The sequence below is a fragment of the Centroberyx affinis genome, unplaced genomic scaffold (assembly GCF_046629955.1).
Source record: "Centroberyx affinis isolate AG114_WGS23_722 - 3 ecotype Tasmania unplaced genomic scaffold, CSIRO-AGI_Caff_v1 ptg003079l_1, whole genome shotgun sequence".
Lineage (NCBI taxonomy): Eukaryota > Metazoa > Chordata > Actinopteri > Beryciformes > Berycidae > Centroberyx > Centroberyx affinis.
Window position 1 is genome coordinate 22,832 of NW_027281162.1, and position 23,857 is coordinate 46,688.

General features: G+C 42.9%; 1 protein-coding gene across 1 annotated transcript in view; it reads right to left on the reverse strand.

Moving 5' to 3' along the window:
• The window catches only part of LOC139659380 (cyclin-dependent kinase 16-like), a gene marked incomplete at its 3' end in the record, with an annotated part of 51,248 nt that overhangs the window by 22,161 nt on the left and 5,230 nt on the right, over positions 1–23,857 (reverse strand). Inside the window, exons 2-7 of the mRNA XM_071537629.1 lie at positions 18,095–18,286; positions 15,396–15,434; positions 10,787–10,894; positions 4,857–4,975; positions 3,766–3,894; positions 3,535–3,591 (exon numbers count right to left, since the gene is read on the reverse strand). Coding sequence (XP_071393730.1) covers positions 3,535–3,591; positions 3,766–3,894; positions 4,857–4,975; positions 10,787–10,894; positions 15,396–15,434; positions 18,095–18,218 — 576 coding nt within the window. The remainder of the gene's footprint in view (positions 1–3,534; positions 3,592–3,765; positions 3,895–4,856; positions 4,976–10,786; positions 10,895–15,395; positions 15,435–18,094; positions 18,287–23,857) is intronic.

Consider the following 23,857-nt stretch of genomic DNA (forward strand, 5'->3'; position numbering starts at 1 on the left):
AAAAAAATTCACAACAATTTAACTGTTGGGGAAAATTCTGAAAAAAAAAATCACACATCAACCTGCTTTTCTCGAGTGTATTGTCAAATATTTTGGTGAAGTTTGATCAAATATTTGGCGAAATAGAAAATGTTGTGCATACAGTACAAATTACAGCAAAATATTGAATGTCACTGCAGACTCACCGTTTGACCGATCTGAACACCCTTTGAAACACTTGATATCTGCCATCTAGAGAATGTCTGTGTCAATTTTGGTAGCATATGATTGAAGACTTGTGGAGATATAGATGTTAATTGATTTTGCATATTTTGAAAAATATAGAGTGACGGACTTCTGAATTGACCATAGGTTGCAGTGAGGCAAACTTTTGTCACAATTCAGTGGATGTGCTGAAAAAATGTCTCTCTGGACGTATAGGTGATTTATTTAGATTTTTTGAATTTTGGAATGTGAAATGTCTAGAAATTTCGATTAGTTGTAATAAGCCACGCCCACCTTAATCAATCTTTACCAAATTTTATGCATCGACTGAGTCATGACCCTAGATCGTGGAAAACTAATTTCGTACAAATCCATGTAGCTGATTACAAGATATAAACTTTTCCCATTTGTGGCGCCCCCTACTGTTCAAGATTAAAACAGCTGTGCACACATGGTCATTGATGATATCTGAACATGTTCGCAAAGTTTCGTGATGATTGGACAATCGGTCATGAAGTTACGACAATTTAGCTGACAGGCCACGCTCTCTCTCAAATTTAAAAATGAATATCTTCAAAACGACAGTAGATATCAACAACCTTTTAACAACTTTTAATGAGATAGGTCTGTAGATGCTACATACAAATTTTGGTGGTGATCGGTCAAATGCTGTAGGAGGAGATGTTAAAAATGTGTTTTTCAAAACGTTCAAAAATATCTCAAAAACTTTCCAGGTGCACCTTGACGGTCCAAACGGCAAAGTTGTAGAGAATGGTCACCTGTATAATGTGGACCAGGTTTCGTGAAAATCGGACTTGCGGTGTGGAAGTTATGGCCTTTAACGTAAAACCTTTAATTATAGCGCCACCTTCAGGCCGATTGGGTTCATTTTTCTGGACCTAGTAACGCCTGGATTCCACCGGCGGCAGCTGCGTTGCGTTCCACAGTTTTGTTCTGTCCTCCGATCGGCTTCATAACACACCGGGAGCGTTTCAGAAGCGGAGCGTTTTGTTTGGCCGATTTGTTTGACTTGCTGATTTAGTCATTTTTCCTTGAATTTTGTGCTTCTACCAGGAGGCTACGTAGTTAAATGGTTTCTTTTTTGTCTGTTTTAATTGTGTTTATTGTTGTTATTTCCTACTTTGTTGTGCTGTAGCCTTCAGACAAAGTTAATACAGTTAAGTCCAGTTATGAACGACATGGATCAAAGATTTGTGGCTGTGTTTTAGTTGTTAAAAATACATTCATCCTCCTGTAATGGTTACCAATATCTGTCATTGGGCCAAATTTGATGTCTCTGCGATGTACCAACTCGATGGTCGAGCGAGCTAGAAAGTGAATGAAGAGAGGGAGCGGTAGTAACAAGAAAGCCGCTGAATCAGAGAAATAAAACGTTATTTTCTGATTGTTTCACAGCGGTTACGTTCTAAAGCGCAGAGAGAGAGAGAGAGAGAGAGAGAGAGAGAGAGGGAGAGAGAGAGGGAGAGGGAGCCCCATATCAAAATATCGGTAGCCTACCTTAGAAAAAAGATTACAAAAAAAAAAAAGATCAACGGAGAAATGTCTTGCTGCTGCTTCTCCTGAGTTTTGTTCAGCAGATTTGAAACTGACAGCTTGAATTTCAGGTCGTACTTTTTTCTCTGTGCCACCATGGAGATCAGCAAATGTGACTGACGTTTGAATGGAAGTAAAAAAAAAAAAGAAACTGCTTCACAGCGTCAATGGCAACCGGCTTATAAAATTATATTTAAAAAAACGAATATCCGAATCCCAAAATTGAGAACCGAATACCTACCCAACGAACGGATATCGAATAGTCGAATATTCGGGTCCAGCCCTAGCGTGTACTGACAGGGGTGGAGCAACACAAAAATATCATGTCAACCTCCTAAAAGAATGGAGGGAATACAAGAATGTTGATTTGTATGCGTTGTAGATTGTTCCATCTACCTGGAAAAGTATTTCCAAGTTCAGAATTAACTGGAGGAAGCCAGTCATTTGTACGGGTTTGGTCCGAAGCTCCAGTCTAACATTGTCATGATATAACAAGGTAATTTTCCAATAAGCGCTTTGTAGTTAAACAAATCCCAGAGATGACCGCCGAACCCTTTCGTTCTACATGCAGTGATGAGTACCATAGCTACCAGTGAGAAATCTGAATGATTATAATGATATATTGAGTCTACTGGTCCAGTGTTGGGGAAGTCACTTTCAAAATGTAATATATGATTTATTACTCCTTATTACTCCTTATTAAAAGTAGTGTGATTAAGTTACTTTATTACTTTCTGTATATGGTCACTAGTTATATTCCCAGTTATATTACTTCAGTACTTCCACTCAAGGCAAATATGCTGATAAGTCCAACCGGTGGTAAGGTACTGAAAATTGGACACAGGCACAAAATAATGTCTTTTAACTCTTTATTTAAAGACATAAAACAACCTCTTCACTCCTAATTAAGAATGTATGATTAGCAGCAAATGTTAACAAAAAATAAATCAAATAAAGTGCTTAAATGGGGATTAAGAAGCAGAATGCCTACAAGCTCACAGTGAGCTCTTGAAAAATAAAACAACATTGTGTGTAGGCAAAATTATTTTCAAAACTGCCAATACTGACCACCACTTTAGAAAAAAAACCATCCTGCATTCAGCAGCATGGCGACAGTAAACAAGAAGTTGCATCAGACCTACAGCAGCTGAGAAAAGACGAGGATATACAGATTTTATTTCAGTTGCTCTTTGAATCATCGCGACCAGTAATATTATTACAGTACTTACAAAAATAACTGTAATAATATTACTTCATTTAAAACAGTAAGTCGTTACACTACTCCATTACTCAGAGAAATAATAATATTACGTTATATTACTTAACTCGTTACCCCCAACACTGTACTGGTCTATGGATGTAAATCACATCCCCATAATCCAGAACAGACAGCAAAACTGCTTCCACAATCCTTTCACTGCAACGCACAGGAGAGCTGGTGCTCTTTCTGTCCAAGAAGCCTTTTTTTTTTTTTAAATAAAATAAAACTGGATCTTCTGACGGACCAACCTGTAGGAGGTTGTCCTGGTAACTCAGCACACTAATTATATCTATTTTTATCAATGTGCAAATAAATTAAACTAAAAATTTGTCCCTTTCTGCCTTTTGGTTTAAACTAATTTCAGACAGTGAAATTTCACATTCCAACACCACAATAGCATGGCTAGGTCACAGTATTAACTGGTTGCTAGGTATCAGCATTGAAAAGTTGCTAGGTTACAGCACTGAGAGGTTGCTAGGTAACAGTATAGTGTGGATGGACTGGGGTCTCCTTACCTCTCCCAGTTTGTCCAGTTTGACATAAGTCTCCAGTTTCCCAAAGCCAATCTCTGACTGCAGAACAGAAAAACAGAAGAGACAGACAGGATTTGTAGGAACTAGACTAAGACAGAATATATACAGTACATACTGATAATATACCAGAAACCAATCAGAACCTCGTACTGATGAACTTATCAAATAGGCCAATAGAATAAAATAGAATAGAATAGAAACTCGTAGATGTACCAGAGAGACTCTGCGGAGCCGCCTGCTGATTGGCTGGTCAAACAGTGCTGGACCAATCAGATTAAACTTCTCCAGGTAACCGTCTGGAAGGCGAATATCAGCCGGCAATGACAGGCGCTTGTTAATGTCCTACACACACACACACACACATACACACACACACACACACACACACACACACACACACACACACACACACACACACACATACACACACACACACACACTTTTTGTATCCTGTGTTGTTTTATGTGGAAAAACAGTCAATGTAAACATGGACCCAGTCAGTTTGTGTGTGTGTGTGTCTGTGTGTGTGTGTGTCTGTGTGTGTGTGTGTGTGTGTGTGTGTCTGTGTGTGTGTGTGTGTGTGTGTGTCTGTGTGTGTGTGTGTGTCTGTGTGTGTCTGTGTGTGTGTGTGTGTGTGTGTATTAGAGGTGAAACGGTTCCTGAAAAAAATCCAAACCGTTTGCTTCCCACGGTTCAGGTTGCTCATGTGAGCCGCAGTTCATTCGGTTCTGTCCTCTACTCTCCATGTGGGTCCGATCTCCCTGGAGAGTTTCTGTCCAATCAGTTGTCAATCTACGATGACATCACAGCTGGAGTGAGTATGGAGCAAATTGTGGAATTTAAAGTTTCACTTTGAAGCTCTGCTGCTGCTCTGCTGCTCTGTGAAACATGAGGTGATGACGCACATCGGCCCATTAAAGATCCATTTGGATCAATTTCTATACACTGACCTGATTTTTGGCTTCCGTGCCGATATTAAATAAATAAAAATAAAAATAAAGTTATTGCGGTGCAGAAGAGCCCGACGTCACTCTGCAGCAGCAGGAGAGGAGGAGGAGAGGAGGAGGAGAGGAGTAGGAGAGAAGGAGGAGAGGAGGAGGAGAGGAGGAGGAGAGCCGGTACGACCAACGAACTGTGAGTTTTCTGAACCGTTATAACCCTAGTGTGTATGTGTGTATACTCTGTGTGTTTGTGTGTGTATATATATTCTGTGTGTGTGTGTGTGTGTGTGTGTGTGTGTGTGTGTGTGTGTGTGTGTGTGTGTGTGTGTGTGTGTGTGTGTGCGTGCGTGTGTGTGTGTGTACCTCAGTAGAGATCTTCTTGTTCCTCAGCCGGACTCTGACTGGACTCTGAACGTCGTCTGAAGATGAAGCCGGATCGCTTTCTCCATCTGAACACATCTTCACATCCTCATGGACGATCTCTGACACACACACACACACACACACACACACACACACACACACACACACACACACACACACACACAGCATGAACACACAGTAAACTATAATAGTACTGTATAGGTACACAGTATATAGTATTGTAGTACTGTATATTATGGTACACATTATATAGTATAGTACCAGTGTAGTACTAGGATATATATATATTTAGTGTTGTATAGAATAGTGTAGTGTAGTGTAGTATAGTGTAGTATAGTATAGTGTAGTAGAGTCTAGTGTAGTATAGTGTAGTGCAGTATAGTGTAGTGTAGTGTAGTATAGTAGTGTAGTATAGTGTAGTAGAGTCTAGTGTAGTGTAGTATAGTGTAGAGTAGTATAGTGTAGTATAGTGTAGTAGTATAGTGTAGTGCAGTATAGTGTAGTACAGTATGGTGTAGAGTCTAGTGTAGTGTAGTATAGTGTAGTATAGTATAGTGTAGTATAATGTAGTGTAGTATAGTGTAGTGTAGTAGAGTCTAGTGTAGTGTAGTATAGTGTAGTATAGTATAGTATAATGTATTGTAGTATAGTATAGTGTAGTAAAGTCTAGTGTAGTGTAGTATAGTAGTGTGGTAGAGTCTAGTGTAGTGTAGTACAGTGTAGTGTAGTACTCTAGTGTAGTATAGTAGAGTCTAGTGTAGTATGTGTAGTATAGTGTAGTGTAGTATAGTATAGTGTAGTAGAGTCTAGTGTAGTGTAGTATAGTATAGTGTAGTATAGTGTAGTATAGTATAGTGTAGTATAGTGTAATAGAGTATAGTGTAGTGTAGTATAGTGTAGTGTAGTATAGTATAGTGTAGTATGGTATAGTGTAGTGTGGTATAGTATAGTACAGTGTAGTATAGTATAGTATAGTATAGTAGAGTCTAGTGTAGTGTAGTAGAGTCTAGTGCAGTATGTGTAGTCTAGTGTAGTGTAGTATAGTGTAGTATAGTGTAGTGTGGTATAGTATAGTACAGTGTAGTATAGTATAGTATAGTGTAGTATAGTGTAGTATAGTGTAGTAGAGTCTAGTGTAGTGTAGTATAGTGTGGTAGAGTGTAGTGTAGTGTAGTGTAGTACTCTAGTGTAGTGTAGTAGTCTAGTGCAGTATGTGTAGTATAGTGTAGTGTAGTGTAGTGTAGTGTAGTATAGTATAGTGTAGTATAGTATAGTATAGTGTAGTATAGTATAGTATAGTGTAGTAGAGTCTAGTGCAGTATGTGTAGTATAGTGTAGTGTAGTGTAGTGTAGTATAGTGTAGTGTAGTGTAGTATAGTATAGTGTAGTAGAGTCTAGTGTAGTGTAGTATAGTGTAGTGTAGTGTAGTATAGTGTAGTAGAGTCTAGTGTAGTGTAGTGTAGTGTAGTATAGTATAGTGTAGTATAGTGTAGTAGAGTCTAGTGCAGTATGTGTAGTATAGTGTAGTGTAGTGTAGTGTAGTATAGTGTAGTGTAGTGTAGTATAGTATAGTGTAGTAGAGTCTAGTGTAGTGTAGTATAGTACAGTAGTAGGGTTGGGCCGATCACTTTATAATCAGAATCTGATCCATATTCGTACAATAAGCTTCAATACTCATGATTTTATGATCGGATTGGGTAAAAACTGAATTTGCCTAAACAGGCAGAACTGCTGCTGACGTGTTTGCTTTAAATTATAGTAAATAATCGTATGTAATTGATTTAGTATAGACTGTTGCTAGGAGACGAGTGAAAACATCCAGTCAGCAGTTTACAGCAGGATGTGTCAAACGGTTTTCAAGCTGAAAACTTCAGATTGCTGGAGACGATGGATAAAAAATCCTTTGGCTCGTGTTGTGGTGCGTTCAGGTGTTCTCTAACGACTGGGACAAACATTCTCAAAATAGAAAAGGTTATGATCCGTAAGGACAACGAAAGTCAAAAATGTCTATAAACACTCGCCCTCGACTCAACAGTTTTTCCTCCTTTGAATTCCCAAATTTTTACTGGATACCTTTATTTTACAGAACCCCATAACTAAATAATAATTTTATTCAAGAATTTTGGCTCTTATCATTATGACAGTACTTAATCTTGGTGATTTTAACATCCATGTTCATTGCCATTCACATTCTCTTTCCACTGATTTTATGAATCTTGAGTCTTTCAATCTCATCCAATCTGTTAAAGAAGCTGCTCACTGTAAATGTCACACACTTCTGGTGCTTTCCTCTGGTTTCTCCCTAGATGAAACTGATCGATGTCTGAGCACAATGCCGTTGTTTTTAAGGCTCCCACCCAGTCTGAACATTGACTCAACTGACAAGTGTCAGGAATTTTTTATTTACTTCAACAAGGTGGAGGACATCAAGCGCCAGATTTCATCTACAGACCGAGAATTTGCCATTTTCCCCAACAATCGTGCTGTTCTGTCAAACTGAAAATGATTCATAAATCAGCATGTTTTCTCTGTCGGTTTGCAGTAACTTAACCCTTAACAACTAACTAGATTTAGTTTGAGAAAAAAAAAATCAGACATGCAAATATTTGTGATGAAAACACTAAAACAATGAAACTATACGTTCATCCATGAAGCCTCCTGCAGCTGAACTGCTGCAACACTTCTTCCTTCATGTGAACAGACTTTAGAAGAAAAACCTTCTCACCAAACAGACACCTTGGTGAACATGAAGCTAAGTGTTGAATAAATATATCCAAAGTTTTAGTAAATAGCTATTTTATGTTAACAGGCATTTTTGTCCTTTCTTCTTCATTGAAAAATAACAGAGAAAATGTACAAAAGGCAAGGTGTCCCCTAACCTTTGATGGGCGGTGTATATAAACATCGAACAAAAAGTTCGGAACTTTGTGTTTGGTAGATTATTTCTCTGTTGTAACAATGCTTCTTGGCAATACATTTTATACCGTTGGAAAGCCTGTTTATTTCCCTTTTAAATGGTGCCTCATTTGTAAGGAACATGCATTTGTGGGATGAGCAGCACAGCTGAGTATGTGGGTTGCGCTCATGAAAAATTTGCCAAATCTTCTCTGCCAATGCCAAACAGCTTATTCTGCTGTTGCTATTGACTCTTGTTTTGAGCTTCCGGTCCCCCAGGTGCTGACAATCAGGTACCTGATTGGCACCTGCACTGGAACCTGAACATGTGGAGGAACGTTATGTTCAGCGATGAGTCCAGATTCTGCCTACGGAAGTTGGATCGTAGGGTCAAAGTGTGGAGAAGACGGGGAGAACGCTATGCTGATCGCTGCACCGATAGAGTAACACCTTTTGGTGGAGGCGGTGTGATGGTGTGGGGCGGCATCTCCATCACTGGAAAAACGAGGCTCGTCATCATCGGAGGCGATCTCAATGCAGAGAGATATCGAGATGAGATTCCGCAACCGGTGGTGATCCCGTATCTCCACAGTCTGGGACCGAACTCCATCCTCCAAGATGACAACGCTCGCCCCCACAGAGCGGGGTTTATCTGAGACTACCTCCAGACTTTGGGAGTAGAGAGAATGGAACGGCCGGCCAACAGTCCTGACCTCAACCCAACTGAACACTTATGGGATCAGCTTGGGCGTGCTGTTCGTGCTAGAGTGAGCGACACAACCACGTCGGCTGACTTGTGACAAATCCTGGTTGAGGAGTGGAATGCCATCCCACAGCAGTGTGTGACCAGGCTGGTGACCAGCATGAGGAGGAGGTGCCAGGCTGTTGTGGCTGTGTATGGTTCTTCCACACGCTACTGAGGCTCCTGACTGTTTGTTCAATGAATAAATTGTAAAATTGCCAATATGTCTTGTTTCTTCCTTGTTACTACTAGACTTCAATCATCCAATCCACCAAACAACACCGAACAAGAGTCAATAGCAACAGCAGAAAATGCTGTTTGGCATTGGCAGAGAAGATTTGGCAAATTTTTCATGAGCGCAACCCACATACTCAGCTGTGCTGCTCATCCCACAAATGCATGTTCCTTACAAATGAGGCTCCATTTAAAAGGGAAATAAACAGGCTTTCCAACGGTATAAAATGTATTGCCAAGAAGCATTGTTACAACAGAGAAATAATCTACCAAACACAAATTTCCGAACTTTTTGTTCAATGTTTATATACACGTATATTATTATTATATATATTATATTTTACCCATCTAATTTTTAAAGGAGGCACTTGTAACAGTTGGTCCTTATATTTTATCTATTTTCCAATCTTCCCCTCCTGTCTAAAACATGCCAGCCTCTCTGAGGAACTTCAGTCTGTTTTAGAGTCACAGCACAGAGGAATGATCTTTTCCTAGCAGCTGACGCTAGAGAATAACTAACCCTGAGATCAAGGACTAATATTGTTCAATATTAGGACTGATATTGGACTAATATTGAACAATATTAGTCCTTCTTCTTCTCAGTGACGCCTTATTTGGCTAATAAAAGGTATTCTATCACACTGAAAGTATTTAGTCTTTTTAGTTGGAACATTCACGCACCTTTATGATAAAACAGAAACAAAAGATAAGATTATTAAATAATTGCATAACAGATAAAATAACTTTTAAGAAGTGCTTTGTCATCTTGATTATGCTGGGCTTCCAGTGTTTTCCAGTTTGACAAATCCTTACACTGCACTCATGTTAACTTCCAGATGGGTGTTACACATTTCCAATAACTAAAAAGTGTGAAGTTACTTTTTACAAACACATCTGAGTTTGGAGAAAGTTGTAGAATTTTAAGTTTCACTTTGGCAGACTGTGCTGATGCTGATCTGGTCTGCAGCTAGACCTTCAGCTCAGAGAGAAACTGAAGTTTCATTCACTGATGTATGATTGTGACTTGTTGAATATATAGACTGTGTGTTGAGCCTGTGGTGTTTCTGTTTTAGAAGCTACAGCTGAGTGAGCCCCAACCTTCCAGATCAGTCTCTGGTGTGACAGACAACAAAACCATGAACCTCAGCTGATACTGTGCCACAGATGAGGCTGTGAATGTGAAACATGGCTTCACTCTCCTCAGTGTCTCCTCACTCCTCACTCCTCACTCCTCACTCCTCACTCCTCACTCCTCACTCCTCACTCCTCACTCCTCACAGAAAACACATGGAGAGGGAAACCAGTCCTGTCTGGTGTTTTCAACAGAAACTCAGTGGCTCATTTGTTTTAATGTTCGACCGTGGTAAAAACAGGATTGATAAATCTCTACCGGTACACACATTTGTACCGGTGTACAGTCTATACCGATATACCACCCACCACTAGTATGTAGTATGGTATGTAGTATAGTATATGATAGAACAGTGTATGGTGTACTAGTATGATATAGTATACACCGCCCATCAAAGGTTTGGGGACACCTTTCCTTTTATACACAAGTACTATTTGAATTTCTCTGTTATTTTTTTTGTTAACATAAAATAGCTATTTACTAAAACTTTGGATATATTTATATATTTATATATACTTATTCAACACTCAGCTTCATGTTCACCAATGTGTCTGTTTGGTGAGAAGAAGGTTTTTCCTCTGAAGTCTGTTCACATGAAGGAAGTGTTGCAGCAGTTTCACTGTTTTAGTGTTTTCATCACAAATATTTGCATGTATGATTTTTTTCTCAAACTAAATCTAGTTAGTTGTCAAGTTACTGAAAACCGACTGAGAACACATGCTGATTTATTAAGTATTTTAAAAAGCTGAGTGTCCCCAGAGTGTTGTGTGTTACAGGAAGTCAGACTGTGGTCACATGGTGTATCTCTGGTATATCATATGGTATACAGTATTATGGCATGTTGCAGTATAGTGTATGATACAGTATGGTGTAGCAGGATGATATAGTACTGTAGTATAGTTATACCCAGTCTAGTGGTGTGGTTCAGGTAGGAACTCAGACTCCTTCCCAGACCGCGAGGCCTCCTGAGCGAGCTGCTGTACGACTGCAGGAGGGCATGCATGGACAAGGAGGAAGAGGAGGAGGAAGAAGAGGAGGTTCCCGTCCTTCCTGCACCTCCTCCTGGACCTCCTCTGACCTTTACACCTACTCCTGAAGACCCCCGCATAGAGCCCACCTCTAAGGAAGGAGGAGGAGGAGGAGGAGCAGGAGGAGGGAACAAGGGAGGACAGAGGGAGGCAAAGAAAAGGTTGATTCAGAAGGAGGAAGAGGAGGAGGAAGAAGAGACAGGGAGGAAGAAGAGACAGGGAGGAACAAGGAGAGAGGGAGGAGAGTAGGAGGAAGAGGAGGAAGAAGAGGAGGAGGAAGAGAAGGAGGAACAAGGAGAGAGGGAGGAGAGAAGGAGGAAGAGGAGGAAGAAGAGACAGGGAGGAACAAGGAGAGTGGGAGGAGAGGAGGAAGAGGAGGAAGAGGAGAAGGAGGAGGAAGAAGAGACAGGGAGGAACAAGAGGAGGGGGAGGAGAGAAGGAGGAAGAGGAGGAGGAGGAGGAGGAGAAGGAGGAGGAAGAAGAGACAGGGAGGAACAAGGAGAGTGGGAGGAGAGAATGAGGAAGAGGAGGAGGAAGAAGAGACAGGGAGGAACAAGGAGAGTGGGAGGAGAGAAGGAGGAAGAGGAGGAAGAGGAGGAGGAGGAGGAAGAAGAGACAGGGAGGAACAAGGAGAGAGGGAGGAGTGAGTGAGAGAGGAGCAAAGGAGGAGAAAGGGAGGAAAAGGAAGACGGGGAGAGGAAAGAAGAGAGGAGAGATAAGAGATGGAAGAAAGAGAGGAGAGAGAGGAGAAAGGAGGTGAGAGGTAAAGGAGGAGACAAGGAAAAAGGAGGGAGAGGGAATGATGATAGAGAGAGAAGGATGGATGATAGAAATAGGGAGGGAGATTAGTAACAGATTGTTGGTGTGAGGAGGAGGAGGAGGAGGAAGGGATGAAGGGAGGAAGGGAGGTAGGAAACAAGGGAGGAGAAGTGAAGGGAGTGAAGGGAGATCAGGACAGAATGATTGGTTGATTGAGAAGAAAAGAAGTGAGGAAGGGGAAGTGAAAAAAACAAAAGGATTAGATTGATGAAGGAAAAATGATAATAAAAGAAGAAAGATGAAAATGGAATGTAAGATCAGAAGAGAAGATGAGATTGGTCAACATGTATGAAATGGATTCAGACAGAAAACAGCCAATCAAAATCAGAGACACAACCAACCAACCAATCAAATCATCGACAGGGGAATCAGGGTTCATGCACCTTCAGGCTCTGTCTCAAACCAAAGGAAGCTTCCTATCTAGGCAGCAGGTAAAAGTGTTCCAGTTGTAGTTCTGTCTAGGAAACAGGAAGCTTCCTTTTAAGCTTCCTTGTTTCAGCTGATTTTGAAGGAAGCATCAAGTGTTTCCTCAGCAGAGCAGGAAATCCCACAATACCTTGCAACATGAAGAGCGAAACCTCCCCATCTGCAATTCCCCGCTTGGAAATTTTTTTTTCCAAAACCAACATATGACTGTAAAAAATAAAATACATCTGACATTTTCTATTCATTTTTATGTGAAAATTGTCAATAGTGAATAATATGATTCATTTGAGTCCAGTCAGCTGACATTGGTGTTAGCATCCTGCGTAGTTTAGCTAGCTAGCTGATGGAGAAATTAACTGCTGCAGTTTCCACTACTGACAGAAAACCACAGCAGGAGTTTGACTGTTTCTTCACGGTGTTACAATGTTACATTGTTACATTGTTACATTGTAACATTGTTACATTGTAACATTGTGTAACATTAACTGCAGTTACATGATGCTGTTGAGGCTCTGCCTCAAACCAATTATTTCTCTGCTGCCTACAGTCAAACAAGGAACCTAATTAGGATCCTTATTATTAACCCTATTAGGACCCTTGCTCCCTTCCTAGTTAGGGAGCAAGAAAGAAGGAAACTACCTTCCAATGAGACAGAGCCTTACTGTGTTCTAACTGATAGCCTGTAGCCTTACTAACCCTAACCTGTAGCCTTATTAACCCTAAACCTGTAGCCTTACTAACCCTAACCTGTAGCCTTACTAACCCTAACCTGTAGCCTTATTAACCCTAAACCTGTAGCCTTATTAACCCTAAACCTGTAGCCTTACTAACCCTAACCTGTAGCCTTATTAACCCTAAACCTGTAGCCTTACTAACCCTAACCTGTAGTCTTATTAACCCTAAACCTGTAGCCTTACTAACCCTAACCTGTAGCCTTATTAACCCTAAACCTGTAGCCTTATTAACCCTAAACCTGTAGTCTTACTAACCCTAAACCTGTAGCCTTATTAACCCTAAACCTGTAGCCTTACTAACCCTAAACCTTTAGCCTTATTAACCCTAAACCTGTAGTCTTACTAACCCTAAACCTGTAGTCTTACTAACCCTAACCTGTAGTCTTATTAACCCTAAACCTGTAGCCTTACTAACCCTAACCTGTAGCCTTATTAACCCTAAACCTGTAGCCTTATTAACCCTAAACCTGTAGTCTTACTAACCCTAACCTGTAGCCTTACTAACCCTAACCTGTAGCCTTATTAACCCTAAACCTGTAGCCTTATTAACCCTAAACCTGTAGCCTTACTAACCCTAACCTGTAGCCTTATTAACCCTAAACCTGTAGCCTTACTAACCCTAACCTGTAGTCTTATTAACCCTAAACCTGTAGCCTTACTAACCCTAACCTGTAGCCTTATTAACCCTAAACCTGTAGCCTTATTAACCCTAAACCTGTAGTCTTACTAACCCTAAACCTGTAGCCTTATTAACCCTAAACCTGTAGCCTTACTAACCCTAAACCTTTAGCCTTATTAACCCTAAACCTGTAGCCTTACTAACCCTAAACCTGTAGCCTTATTAACCCTAAACCTGTAGCCTTACTAACCCTAACCTGTAGCCTTACTAACCCTAACCTGTAGCCTTACTAACCCTAACCTGTAGCCTTACTAACCCTAACCCTAATCAGCAGGAATCACACCCTAAACCCTGTCTCATTTCTGGCCACCCTCCCCCCCTCTTTCTCAAACTGCGTTCTTGTTAGTTGGTTCTTGTTAGTTGGTTCTTGTTAGTTGGTTCTTGTTAGTTGGTTCTTGTTAGTTGTCCGTTGTCTTGTTCTCCATGATGCATTTGATATAATGTACAATTCCAAAATAAAAGAACGCTTGGGCGTTTACTTAACCTCAGAACATGGAGGAGGCATCAGACGGTGACTCGGCCGATGAGAAACAGCAGGAAGCCCCAAAATTCACTGTGAGAATGACACATCATGTCTAAACTAACTGATGAAAAGAAATAGCACTGTAATCTATACTACAGTGCATAGCAACTAGTCTATAGTACAGTCTATAGTAGCCTATAGTATAGTCTGTAGTATAGGGCAGTATAAGGCAGGATGAGCAGCCCAGAAACACTTTTCCCATGAAACTACACAAGGGAAAGTGAGGTGAGGTTTCATCCTGACCAAGAGCCTGAACCACCTGCTGGCTCCTCTCAATCTGGAGGAGCAGTGACTTTTCTCTGAGGTCCTCCCAGATTGCCGAGCTCCTCGTCCTGTCACGAAGAGCGGGGCCAGAAACCTAATTTCAGCCGCTTGTATCTGCAATTTCATTCTTTGAGTCTCTACCCAAAGCTCATGACTATAGCTGACGGCCGGGCCGAAGGTCGACCGGCTCTCTCTTCATCACCAGTCTGATACGACGCCACATTACTGCAGCTGATGCATCTAATCGGCTGTCAATCTCACAATCCTTCTTATCTTCACTGGTGAATAAGACTGAGACACTTGATCTTCTCCACTTGGGGAACCTGCTCCACACTCAGCTGTAAACCACTCCAGTTCCCATCAGAGATCACAGTGTGTTGAAGCCAGAAGGATGACATCATCCTCAGACAGCAGAGATCCTCCCTGATGTCACTGAACTGGACTCTCTCCAGACCGGCTGCTCCTTAATCTGCTGTCCATGAAGATACAAACAGGAGAGACCAGCAGCATCTTGTTGGAGTCTGATGCCTTGAAGCAGCAACAACACAAAACCGGGACTGAGCGGCTCCATGCTGCCACAGCGCCTCCTGCAGGACACTCAGGGAACACAGGCACAAAACTTCTCTAAATCAACAGAACAGCTGAACAGATGAGCAAATTCCCATGACCCCTTGATTATCTGTGAGAAGGTAAAAGGCTGGTCCACAGTTCTGTAACCAGGATGAAATCCACATTGTTCCTCCTGAATCTGAGGTTCCACAATCTCAAGTCTCCTTTCCAGCACTCAAGTATAGGTTTTCCCAGCAGGCTAAGCAGTGAGATTCCTCCATAGTTGGGACAAACCTTACGGTCCCCCTTTTTGAAAATGGAGACATCCCACTCTGCCAATCCAAAGGCACTGTTCCCTGATATCGAAGTGATGTAACCACAACAGCCCAACAATATCCAGAGCCTTTGAGATAACGGGATCTTGCCTTGCCATTGAGGAGCTTTCCAACACCTCAATCACCTCTGCCAAGAAGATGGGCTTAGAGCCTCCACAGTCTTCCAGCACTGCCTCCTGAACAGAGAGAGGACATGTCTGATTTAGCAGATCCTCAAAGTCCTTCCACCTTCTAACCCTATCCCCAGTCAAGATCCGCCCACCTCCTGGACACAGCTCCAGACTCCGCCCACCTCCTGGACACAGCTCCAGACTCCGCCCACCTCCTGGACACAACTCCAGACTCCGCCCACCTCCTGGACACAGCTCCAGACTCCGCCCACCTCCTGGACACAGCTCCAGACTCCGCCCACCTCCTGGACACAGCTCCAGACTCCGCCCACCTTCTGGCCACAGATCCCACCAGCTGCTTCATGACAGAATCCATTCTGACTCCATGTTCCTCCTCCTCTGATACAGGAGAAGCTTCTTCAGTCATTCTCTTCACCAGGCTTCAGTAAAACCTCTACAGGTCTGGGTTTACCAGTCTGTCCAGCAGCCAGATGATGATCAGTGTTCAGCTCGGCTCCTCTCTTCCGTGAGTGTCCAGAACATTTGGCCTCAGTCTGATGAAACGACTAGAAAGTCAATCAGCGACCTTTGGCCCCAGCCGCTCTGGTACCATGTTCACTGATGAGCCTCCTTGTGTTTGCGGTGTTTGTTCTGGATGATCCATGATTAGCAGAGAAGTCCAATAACAACACACAGATCTGGTTCCTCCCAATTACACTCCTCCAGTTCTGCCAGTCATTGCCAATATAGGACTAAGAAGTCAGTGGGTGGAGCCTTCTCCATCACCCAACTCGCTGTCTCCAAGAAAGCTACTTGACTCTGTTAGGATACTTGGCCTACTTCAGCACCTCTCTCCCTCCCTTTCACCCCGTCAAGTTTGTTAGCTCTTGTGCTTCATTCTTGTTGGATAACATTTTAACTGACACCGTCCCTTGACATGTGTGTTTATGGACAACATAACTTACATAAATTACATAAAAAACAGTAATTGTTATTAATCTCTCGATGGGAATTTAGCCTCTATGTTTTGTTGGAGTGTTGGAGCATGAAGCATCGTTTCCTATTCGTTCTCATTGGCCGAGTCACCATCTGATGCATCCTTCATATTTTGAGGTTGGCAAATAAACTTCTTCATCTTTATCCATCCATCCATTCTTTTGTTTTAAGCTCACACTTCAGCTGTTACACATTACATCAAATGTGTTATGGAGGACAAGAACGCAGACTGAGAAAGACCCATCATCTCTCATTGGAGCTTGGAGATCAGGGGACTGAACAGGTCCAGAACAGGTCCAGAACAGGTCCTGAACAGGTCCAGAACAGGTCCTGAACAGATCCTGAACAGTTTCCTGAACAGTTTCCTGAACAGGTCCTGAACAGGTCCTGAACAGTTTCCTGAACAGGTCCAGAACAGGTCCTGAACAGGTCCTGAACAGTTTCCTGAACAGTTTCCTGACCTGTTCAGGAAACTGAACCTGAACAGGTCCTGAACAGATCCTGAACAGGTCCTGAACAGGTCCGGAGCAGATCCTGACCAGTTTCCTGAACAGGTCCTGAACAGGTCCTGAACAGTTTCCTGAACAGTTTCCTGAACAGGTCCTGAACAGGTCCTGAACAGTTTCCTGAACAGTTTCCTGAACAGGTCCGGAACAGGTCCGGAACAGGTCCTGAACAGGTCCTGAACAGGTCCTGAACAAGTCCTGAACAGGTCCTGAACAGGTCCTGAACAGTTTCCTGAACAGGTCCGGAACAGGTCCGGAACAGGTCCTGAACAGGTCCTGAACAGGTCCTGAACAAGTCCTGAACAGGTCCTGAACAGTTTCCTGAACAGTTTGCTGAACAGGGAGAAGAGCTAAGAGAGGACCAGATCACAGCCTCTGTCACTGTCAGCCTCAACCCACTCTGGTGCATCCCAAAGCTCCAAAAACCTCCTTTCCTCCAACACCTGGAAAATTATGTTTATTCCTCCATGTTCTTTCTGTCCCTCTAGTGGAGGAAACAGAAGACACTTCTGAAGTCTGAAGTCTCCTTCAGTGAGGTCACTGGGATCCCAATGACCTCACTGACCTCACTGGGATCCCAATGACCTCACTGACCTCACTGGGATCCCAGTGACCTCACTGGGATCCCAATGACCTCACTGACCAGAAACTTGAAAAAAAACTTGAAAAAACATAATGGAAACATAGAGGAGGGAGGAGAGGTGGAGGAGAGGGAGGAGAGGTGGAGGAGAGGGGGGAGAGGTGGAGGAGAGGGAGGAGAGGTAGAGGAGAGGAAGGAGAGGTGGAGGAGAGGGAGGAGAGGTGGAGGAGAGGTGGAGGAGAGGGAGGAGAGGTGGAGGAGAGGAAGGAGAGGGAGGAGAGGTGGAGGAGAGGGAGGAGAGGTGGAGGAGAGAGAGGAGAGGGGGGAGAGGTGGAGGAGAGGGAGGAGAGGTAGAGGAGAGGGAGGAGAGGTGGAGGAGAGGTGGAGGAGAGGGAGGAGAGGTGGAGGAGAGGTGGAGGAGAGGTGGAGGAGAGGTGGAGGAGAAGGAGGAGAGGTGGAGGAGGGAAAACCCTTTGGGATGCACCTTCTGTTTCACTTCCTGTTAGCTAACATTGAAACTCTGTTCAGTCTGAGACATTTAAAAGTCTCCAAGTCAATGCAACGTGTGTGTGTGTGTGTGTGTGTGTGTGTGTGTGTGTGTGTGTGTGTGTGTGTGTGTGTGTGTGTGTGTGTGTGTGTGTGTGTGTGTGTGCGTTCTTATGTACCTGAGTCGCTGTGTGATGTCACTTCCTGGGCAATGGTTTCGCTGAGTGTTCTGTCCCCGCCTCCAGCCCCGCCCCTCCCCAAGGTGAGTGACAGCTGGCGTTTGATCTTCCTCATCCTCTCCATGAGGGGGGGCAGGGGGGGCAGGGGGGGCCGTGAGGCTGAGGGGGGGGCAGCCAGCCTGGACAGCACACCTGGAGACAAATAAAGACAGCTGATTGGTCCAGTCTGACCAGTAAAACCAGCCAACAACCATAACAGAAACCAGTGTGACCAGTGAAACCAGCCAACAACCATAACAGAAACCAGTGTGACCAGTGAAACCAGCCAACAACCATAACAGAAACCAGTGTGACCAGTGAAACCAGCCAACAACCATCAGTGTACTTTTGCGTCTCTTGCGGTCACCACTCCAAATTCACCACTGACGTTGCTGTTTTAGAGCAATCTGTTGCCACTTCATAGTTGACGTGAATTTACATAATGAATACATTAGATTCATTTAGGGACGCCTCGATAACGTTTTTTGCGCCTCTGATCCATATCTGCCGATACCGATCGGCCATACCGATAGTTTTTTTGTTTTGTTATAGCGGCTGGTTCTGCAGTATTACAGGTCTAACAGTTTCCATTTTACATACATTTCATCCATCAAATTGAGTCCTGGTTAAAAAGTATCCACATTTTCTTTTTTTCTACCTCAATATTTACTTGATCATTCTGTAAACAAAACCACGTGCATTCTGGGTAGCAGATTTAGTGAGATAACGAAGCACCAGACTGTTGTTGAGTCAGTTAAATAAATGCAGACTCCCTCTGAAGATAAATATCCGTTTCACTCTTTGTTTTTATAGAAGTGAATGTTCTTCAGACAGAGAAATGAGACTTTTCAGTTGCCTCTCCTCTGTCAGGGTCTGGACCGTGATCCCTAACCCTTACCGTGATCCGGTTCAGCTCCGGACAGCCTGCAGAGAGCAGAGTGCTATGGAAACAAACAGCATGAGATGAACTGATGTTAAATAAGATGAACTGATGTTAAATAAGATGAACTGATGTTAAATAAGATGAACTGATGTTTAATAAGATGAACTGATGTTTAATAAGATGAACTGATGTTTAATAAGATGAACTGATGTTTAATAAGATGAACTGATGTTTAATAAGATGAACTGATGTGTTTAATAAGATGAACTGATGTTTAATAAGATGAACTGATGTTTAATAAGATGAACTGATGTTTAATAAGATGAACTGATGTTTAATAAGATGAACTGATGTTAAATAAGATGAACTGATGTTTAATAAGATGAACTGATGTTTAATAAGATGAACTGATGTTTAATAAGATGAACTGATGTTTAATAAGATGAACTGATGTTTAATAAGATGAACTGATGTGTTTAATAAGATGTCTTTCTGTGAAGTTTTGTGTTTTTAATGAACATCCACACCGCCTCGTGTTCAGAGGAGAGTTAGCATGTGACACCGACTGCTGAGAAATGGATCACGTGTTTTGCGTCATCGATCGTTTTTTGCGATCGGCGACTATAAAGCGTTATCGGAATTCTCCGATCTCGCGGCGTCCCGAGATTAATTTCTTTTCATTAGTTGGAGATATCCTGCTCGCTTCATGAGGTCACTGATCACAGGATTTAGTGGTTTAAATGTGGATGGATCCTACAGGCAGTGACTGAGCTGCTGGGTTATTCCATCAGAGTTTGGTTCTGTCCTAATTCATTTCCAAGTTGTTAATCTCCAGGTTGACTGAGTCAGACAACAGGGCAACATGGATTCTCCTGTGACCCACCAGGCAATAACACATATTATTTACATATAAAAACTGTGTAACTGAAGAGTGCAACTGATATTCCTAAGATGGATTTTGTATCTGTTGCCCTTGTCTGTTTTTAACAGGCTACATTTTTTATTTTTTGTAACTTGTCATGGTCTGCCTGTACAGACCCACAGATCCTGTACAGACCCTCAGATCCTGTACAGACCCACAGATCCTGTACAGATCCTGTACAGACCCACAGATCCTGTACAGACCCTCAGATCCTGTACAGACCCACAGATCCTGTACAGATCCTGTACAGACCCACAGATCCTGTACAGACCCACAGATCCACAGATCCTGTACAGACCCACAGATCCCGTATAGACCCAGATCCTGTACAGACCCACAGATCCTGTACAGACCAACAGATCCTGTACAGCAGAAGACGAGTTTATAACAGGAGAGTCTGCAGCACAGTGAGGAATGCTAAGGTCTGACAGGCAGGAAGTGATGTCACATCAGAGTTCAGTCTGCTGGTCTGACAGGCAGGAAGTGATGTCACATCAGAGTTCAGTCTGCTGGTCTGGCTGGACTCTGACCAACTTGATTTTATACCTCTGTATGGAAACACTGCAACTCACAGATCAACGAGAGAGAGGGAGAGAGAGAGAGAGAGAGACAGAGAGAGAGACGTAGAGAGAGAGAGAGAGAAAGAGAGAGACGTAGAGAGAGAGAGAGAGAGAAAGAGAGAGAGGGAGAGAGAGAGAGAGAGAGAGAGAGAGACAGAGACACGTAGAGAGAGAGAGAGAGAGAGACAGAGAGGGAGAGAGACAAAGAGAGACAGAGAGAGAGAGAGAGACATGTAGAGAGAGAGAGAGACGTAGAGAGAGAGAGAGAGAGACGTAGAGAGAGAGAGAGAGAGAGAGAGAGAGAGAGAGAGAGAGAGAGAGAGAGAGAGAGAGAGAGAGAGAGAGAGAAAAGAGCCTCGTCTTCATCCAAAGACGAGGTGTCCGCCATCCTGCAGCCTGAGTCCAACACTAGTGTTGGGCGGTATGGAATTTTTTATACCGGTACGGTGCCGTTAATTTTTACCCCGGTATCCGGTATTACCGTCCAATTAAAAAAGCAAGCAGCTGCGGCAAATATTACAGGCTGAATTTCCCTTTTATTTGCTCGCTATATTTTTTAACGCCACTAGATGGCAGCGGGCAGCGTAGGAGCCGCCAGAGAGCAGACTAACTGATGGAAAAACATTTTAAAATAATGAAACAAAGACAAAATGTATGATGTACCACGTTAACAACTTTAGTAGCTACTCATAAAAACCTGAGTTAAAAAATAGTGACTCATTTAAAAGCCTGAGTGCAAATGTGGGTACTCAGTCATGAACCAATTATTACAGTCAGTAGTGCAAGAAGAACATGACATTAATTTTAGAAAAAATATGTTGAACCTGAGTGAAAATTCAGCGGGTACTCATAAAACTGAGACTGCCAACATACATTAGCCTATACTGTAGCCTTAGTGCAAGAGGAACATGACATCAACTTCAGGAAAAAAAAAGTATTGATTCGGCCTCAATTCCGTGCAATAAACAAAACAAAATCACAGTCTTTACTAGTATCTCTCACTAGGTTTATCAACGTGTGTCACAATGAAATAAAAAACAGCGTTGCCCATCTACAGGTCGCAACATTATGGCTCTTCATTCAGCCGACTTTACATAAATAATGAAATATAACAGGCAGGCACCATTAACGAAAATACGCACTTCAAATAGAAAAAAGCGTAGCCAACAGGCTCTTCTTAACCTATTTAAGGAAATAACAAAACAGGCGCTTAACGAAAATTGCACTTCACTTAAACTTAAATAATCACTTAAATAATAAAAAACAGCTTATCTATAGACCGCAATTAGGCCCCATCTTCAAATAGAACGAAATAACAAAATAGATTTAACGAAAATATACAGTTGCAGCCAGGTTCTCTTAATAAAAGGTTCACTAACTTAAATAATAAAAACAGCGTATTTACAGGCTGCAATTCGGCTAATCTTCAAGTAACGAAATAGGCATCATGAACGAAAATACGCAGTTGCTGTGTCAAACTGAAATAAAACAAAATAAAAACAAAACCAGCTATAGCTTATCCTGAGGCTTTTCTAGTCATGCTTATTTGAGGTTTCTCGCCAGAAAAATTAGCATATTGACCATTTCTGGCTTGAGCAGAGAACGCTGTGGTGTAACAATATTCCCTGCGGTGCTGAACACACGTTCGGCACACTCGTAGCACACTACACAAGTACTTTCGGGCCTCGATATCAGTGGAAAACGTCGCTCTCCATAGGATCTCCACCAAAGAAGCGGATCTTCGTCTCCGTCGATCACATCCTCCTGGCAATATTTAGTCATCTCCTCAGCTGCAGACGTCAACGCGACCTGATGCATCCGCTTTTTTCTGCAGGAGACTGCCCAAAGACTTTTTTGTCTTTTTTTTGGGGGGCTCGGGGTGAGCAAGCCCATCACCTCCTGTCTTCTCACCTGAGTCTCCCTCCTCCACTGGAACTGCTGCTGCGGCTTCTGTAGGTTCTGGTCCTCTCTCTTCTGCTCGCCTCTCCAGTCTCACCATCTCGGTCTCCAACTGCTTCTTTGTGTCATCCAAAGCAGCGTTGTCGCTCTCATAGCCCCCCCGGTAGCGAGGATCAAGGAGGGTGCATTTGCGCATGAACTGATGCAACGTGTCGTTGTCATATTTGGCCTCCGGCTCGGCCGAGATGCCCAGCTTTACGGCCCTCGTTAACGGCACATCCTCATCTGATACTTCCAACACATCCTCTCTGCATAGCCGAAGCATGGGAAGGAGGGCTGAGCTGGTCACGTAGGTTTCAGCAGATAAAATATCAGTGAAGTCTCCCACTGGTTTGAGTGCCTTGTAAACAGCCGTCAGAACGTCCACGTCAGCCCAAGTAAGTTTCAGCTGGGTTCTTCTGTCGCCAGCCAGGATGTGTATGATCGCTTCAGCCTGCTCTATGAAGCTCCACCACTGCAAGGTTGGAACCTCATTTTTTTTTTCTATATGATTCTTGATGTGGCCTTACTGTTATTAGACTGCGTGGCTTTTTCCCTCCTTTCTCCTGTTCCTTGTGAAGTTCTCTCTTGCGGATCCAGCTGTGTGAGAATGCGGCGGCGATGCTACGGCAGTTTGCCAGTCGATCCAATACTGTTTTTTTCTGCTCCTTTACTGTGTTGGTAACAGCCAGGTTCAGGTTGTGACCGAAGCAATTTATCCATGGCCATTTCAAAGACCTGATTGCTGCTGCAATGTTTGCACCGTTATCCGTAGTAATGGCAGAGAGTTTGTGTTCATCAAGCTGCCAATTCTCCAGTGCATCTCTAAGCGCATTTGCTAGATTTTCCGCTGTATGATTTTCTGGAAGGTAGCTGGTCTGAAGACATCGGGACTCGAGTTTCCACTCACGTGTAATTGTGTGGAGAGTCAATGACATGTACGGCACCATATTAGTCGCCGACCACAAGTCAGTTGTTCGGGCGTAGCTGTCCACTCCCGACAACAGCTCTTCAACCTGGCCTTTGACTTCATTATACAATTCCGGAACAGCTGTTTTGGAAAAGTATTTACGTCCAGGCAGCTCATATTGTTCATCAAGTGTTGTGACCATTTCCTTAAATGCCTTTTTTTCCACCGTGTGGAAGGAGACCATTTCTTTGACAATGTATTTGGTCACAGCACGGGTGCATGTTTTCCACCGCTTACTCTCCCGACTGTACTTTTTCAATTTCCCAAACGCACCTGTAATTGTTGGCTGTGCTAGTTTAGATCTGGCAAATAAAGTCGGGGACTTCAGGGCTCCCTTTCGCTTCCAGCCTCGCAGCAGTTAGGGGATGTTTCTTGCGGAGATGTGATAGCAAATTACTGGTATTTCCTCCCGTGGCTTTCACTTCTTTCATACATGCTTGCACGAGACGAG